At 47.3% G+C, this 5,000-nt stretch overlaps 1 protein-coding gene across 1 annotated transcript in view; it reads right to left on the reverse strand.

The window, feature by feature from the left end:
- The window catches only part of si:dkeyp-27e10.3 (UPF0606 protein KIAA1549), an 18,706-nt gene extending 15,218 nt beyond the window's left edge, over positions 1–3,488 (reverse strand). Inside the window, exon 1 of the mRNA XM_062528587.1 lies at positions 3,353–3,488. Within this exon, the coding sequence (XP_062384571.1) occupies positions 3,353–3,488 (136 nt within the window). The remainder of the gene's footprint in view (positions 1–3,352) is intronic.
- Between the last annotated feature and the right edge of the window lie 1,512 nt (positions 3,489–5,000).

The following is a 5,000-nucleotide window of genomic DNA, read 5'->3' on the forward strand; positions in this document are numbered from 1 at the left end:
AGACTCACTCGCTCTAACCCACACACACACACACACACAGGCTCACTCGCTCTCCCTCCCTGCACACACACACACACCACTATTCCACTGACACAGATTCCAAATGAAAGAGGCAGAGGAGGCGAGGCAAAAGAGAGGCGAAAGAGAGAGAGAGAGGGGGAGAGAGAGGGGAAGACAGAGTAGCAGAGGGGAAAGAGGAGACAAAGATGGAGGAAGGGAGGGTGAAAGAGAGGGAAAGAGAGAGAGAGGGAAGCAGAAAGCGGAGGAAGAGGCAAGAGAGCGTTTCCAAGAATAGCAGCATGTAACAGTATTAGACCTGTCTGCATTCAAACAGCTTTGAACCAACTGATTGAATCATCATGATATCAGATACAGACAAACATGTAAGAGAGAGAGTGAGAGGTTGAAGATGAGAAGGAGAGAGAGTTAAGGTGAGAAATAGCGTGTGTGCGTGTGAGAGAAATATACTAAGACTCTGAGATAACTAACTAGTCCAGTGAGAGGGAGACAAGAGAGACAGAAAGAGAAAGTGAGAGAGGATGAGAAGAGGACAAAAGGAAGTATAGAGTGATACAGACTGCCAGTGTGAGATGAGAGAAACACGAGGGTGAAAAGGTGAAAGAGACAGAAGACCAGACAGACGGATAGACAGACGGATAGACAGATGGATACCCGTAAGTTCCCGACTATTAGCCGCAGCTCATACATTGATTTTGCAAATTTTCTTTTGCTATGAGGTTAATACACAGGGGCAGCTAATATGGTGTTAATAAGGCTTTGTTTCTTTTAACTTGCATAAAACACTGTCCTGCGGCTTATGGGAAATTACTGTAGATAGACAATTAGATAGATAGATAGATAGATAGATAAATAGATATACAGATAGATAGATAGATAGATAGATAGATAGATAGATAGACCATGGGAGAGGGGAAGAGAGTGAAAGAGGGACAGTGAGAAAGAGGAAGGGAGTGAGAGCTAGAGATAAATAGATAGAGAGTATCGGGAGGGAGGGAGGGGGTGTGTGATCCTCGCTCCATCACTGGTTCTCTGATCAAAGGCCCAGAGCACAGAGAAGCAGAGAATACTCACCAGTCACAGCAGTGCAGAAAACAGCAGGAGTGGAGACTAATGACCAGCCCCACCACTATGTCTGTTTGTGTGTGTGTGTGTGTGTGTGTGTGTGTGTGTGTGTGTGTGTATGTGTGCGAGTGTATTTATGTGTGCCTGTTTATGTGTGTGTCTGCGTGTGTGCGAGTGTATTTATGTGTGCGTGCTTTATGTGTGTGTGTGTGTGTGTGTGTGTGTGTGTGTGTATGAACATACTGTAAGGTTGTGTGTATACTGTACAAGTACAGTGTGTGTGTGTGTGTGTGTGTGTGTGTGTGTGTGTGTGTGTGTGTGTGTGTGTGTGTGTGTGTGTGTGTGTCTCTCCTGCACCCACTCGCACAAAGAGAAATCCCTGAAAGTCTGCCTCCTTCATCTGTGACACGCTAGGCTAGGCTAGGCCATACGTGGGTGTGTGATGTTATGAATAGCAACTCTCTGCGTACTGTTCCTTTTCTGGCCCCAGCATCTTCAGCATCGTTCCAAGTGAAAAGTACACGCACACATCCTTCCTTAAACTTCCAGTATCTATCAGCTAGACAGCTACACAGACAATGATCACTGATACACCACTGCTGTGACCATGGCAGACACAGTATTATTCGAAGCATTGTCAAAGGTACATCAGTAACACCAGACATAAATTGTGCCGCTGAATTGATACCCAAGGGGATTCAGCAGTTTTGAGCAATCATACCAATAGTAATAGTAATATAGTAATGATGTACAGAATCTCTTCTTGTACCCACATCATTTTCATACAAGGTGGTATAAAGGACAAGAGGCAAGAAGGATGTAAGATGCTAGTAAGGAATAAAAACATGTTCTCGTGTTCTGTTCTCATTTTACAACTGCATCTCATTTGCTAGTAGCCTGGCTTTCACCACACCAAGCTCAATCGTTTGAGATTGAACATTAGTCTGGGGAGTCTGCGCTCTACAGTATTTCTACTGCACAAGAGGCGTGATCAATGGGCATAGGTCAAATGACTCTGTGCGCTTGGATAGTCCTTCAACCAATCAGACCAATGATCCAGGTGCACAAAGTGGATAAGCTAGTTTGTGATCGGTCCCCGCAAATTAGTAACAGAGGCAGGAGAGATAAATGTGCAGGTTTCCACAGCCTGAGGTGGAGGGTGAAATCCATTCATTCACTATTCCGGGTCGGTTTGCGACGGCGTCCCCCTGGCTGTTTCCTCTGTGCGCCACCAGGCCTCCTCCAGGTTAAATCGACGCTGACTGAAACCCCAACACTCTCTCTCCCAGTGGCTGGTGAGCAGATGCCATTTGAGAGAAGTACTCTCTTAATTATGGGCTATGGCTGTGAGCGGCATGTACTTCATTACAGGAGTGAGGACTCTGATCTCATCAATCAGTCACTACAGGAGCTGAGCACCGGGTCCTGGCCAACAGCAGTCGGAGTGGTCTCGCTCGAAACATTACGGGCTTTTCTAGAACCTTGCTCCCACTGAATTCTTCAAACCTTCCATATAGGAATGTATGACACATTTGCTTTTAGCTATTAGTCAAATTGGTGTGTGTGTGTGTGTGTGTGTGTGTGTGTGTGTGTGTGTGTGTGTGTGTGTGTGTGTGTGTGTGTGTGTGTGTGTGTGTGTGTGTGTGCATGCAGGGAGGCAGGCATATGTGTCATTCTTTCAGAGGATCCATCATTTTCAACAAAGCTCCTACCCCTGACACAGTTGCAAGTCACCAATCCAGTGAGCATGTTACAACTTCTACACATCCAACTCACACCTCCACTGTAACCTGGAGATGTGTGTGATGATAACTCACTATCCTCCTGTCTAGTAACAGCTCATATCAGTTTACTCACATGCCTTATACTGCTAAATCTTTGTGACTGACAACCCCTCACACACACACACACACACACACACACACACACACACACACACACACACACACACACTACAACACACCTGTCCTCCTGCTTATTATGTCTACAGAACAGTAAATTACAGTAAATGTAATTCCATTTAAAAATGTGGATTAACAATCAGGATACCGGATACAAGACTAAGCTACTGTAGGCCACTGCACTGGGGGGAAAACCCAAAAACAAAATAATAATCAGCTCTACACGGATGCCAATGTATAGGATATTCAAATGACAGATGTAGAACACACACACACACACACACACGCACACGCACACGCACACGCACACGCACACGCACACGCACACACATATAACACACGCTTAAGGGATTAATATAGGCTTTTACCTGCTACAGGTGTGCTCCATGTCGCCATGGTGACCAGCATCCCAGCGGCCAGCAGCAGCGCACACCAGCCCTGCATGCGTCGCCCGAGCGTGGGGTTGGAGCTCGGACCCGAACTCGCGCTGCTTTCGCTCTCCATCATGCGCACGTCAGGACATGTCAAACACCCCGAGGCGAGACGGTTCCTCCCTACCAATCACGGGAATTCCCGCGCTCGGCGCCTGCCCGCCGATCCTTCTACGGACGACAAGGAGAAGGACGGAGAGAGAGACGTTGACCCACATTAGTGAAATTGTCTGTAAATAAAGGAACGAGGTCCCAGCGCCGGCACTCGAGGCTGCATGGCACCACAGCTGAGAGGAGACGCCGCAGCCGGTTACTACGGCACGCGTAGCGCCTCCCAGAGCTCCACCGATGATGGATCACCATCAGATCACGAGCAGATCTCGAGCCACGGGCGTATTCTACAGCAGTGCTCCGCTTCACAAAAAAATGATAATTCACTATGCGGATACCCCCGCCCTCTCCCCCTACACGTTGCTATTCATTCAGCCGCCCATTAGCTATAATATCAGGGACTAAAATCATAGCAATAGCCTTATCAGTCACCATAAAATCTACAGGTCATTCTCACGTAAAATATGGGCGGGGAGAGCCGATGACTAAACCTAACAGGCTTCAGAAAAGAACGGGTTAAAATCGTACAAAATGCTCCCAAGCACAATGATGGGATTCCAGGATCACACTATCTCACATAGCACAGCACTGACGCTTTCGTTGAAAATATATAAGTGGGCCAAACGAGAGCAAATCCGCTGCCTCCGGTTACCTGTCATTTTTTAGATGCAGCAGTGACCACAGCGCGTCACACCTCTCCCGGTCCCCTTCGACCACTAACCCCGTTCCGCAAATCTAACGGGAAAAATCAAAGCCTCCGTAGGATGATGCTCGTTGGAGGCGTCTCCCACCTGCTCTAGAATTACAACACGCGCAGTGCGTTGAACGTTGCCTGCTCTGGACACATGCGTGCTTTAAAAGCCGTTACCGTGGAATTCTTACTATAGTCTTTGCTATACCTCGATTCGCTGGAGAATAGCGTAGGCAGAGCGAAATCACTCATGTCCCGTTCATTAACTGAAAAACGACTAGCGATTCACAGCACGTCCCTGGTACTCTATCTGATGCTGGCGCATGGATGTCCAGCTGTATCCCCGCGTAAGGGGGGACAAAAAAATACAATTTCGATGTAGAATGTACAAACGCATATTTACACACAAAATTGATTCCCACTGTACATTTTACAAGCTTTCACAGAGAAATGAACACCCGGTGAACATTTAGCTTACCGTTTTCCCCCTTTGCAGCCTTGAGGCCGCTTCATAGCCCCGCCCGCCACAGCATTTCATTGGGGATGTATGGAATAAAAAAATACTGTCATTGGCTGAACACACAGTCAGTTAAAAAAAGGGGGTTAGATTGTCTTCCGTTATTTCTTCCACGGGCGTCTGTAGTTACGTGGATGCAGTGTGTCAGGCTGACTGCTTCCCACAAGACAGTGGCCCTGCGGGTGCATCATCTTAACGCAGGATGAGGATACTAGTCTAGTCTGTGAAACCGATACGAGCGGATTAGTGCTCTTTCATGCGTATAT

This window comes from Sardina pilchardus, chromosome 23 (assembly GCF_963854185.1).
Source record: "Sardina pilchardus chromosome 23, fSarPil1.1, whole genome shotgun sequence".
NCBI classification, from domain to species: domain Eukaryota; kingdom Metazoa; phylum Chordata; class Actinopteri; order Clupeiformes; family Clupeidae; genus Sardina; species Sardina pilchardus.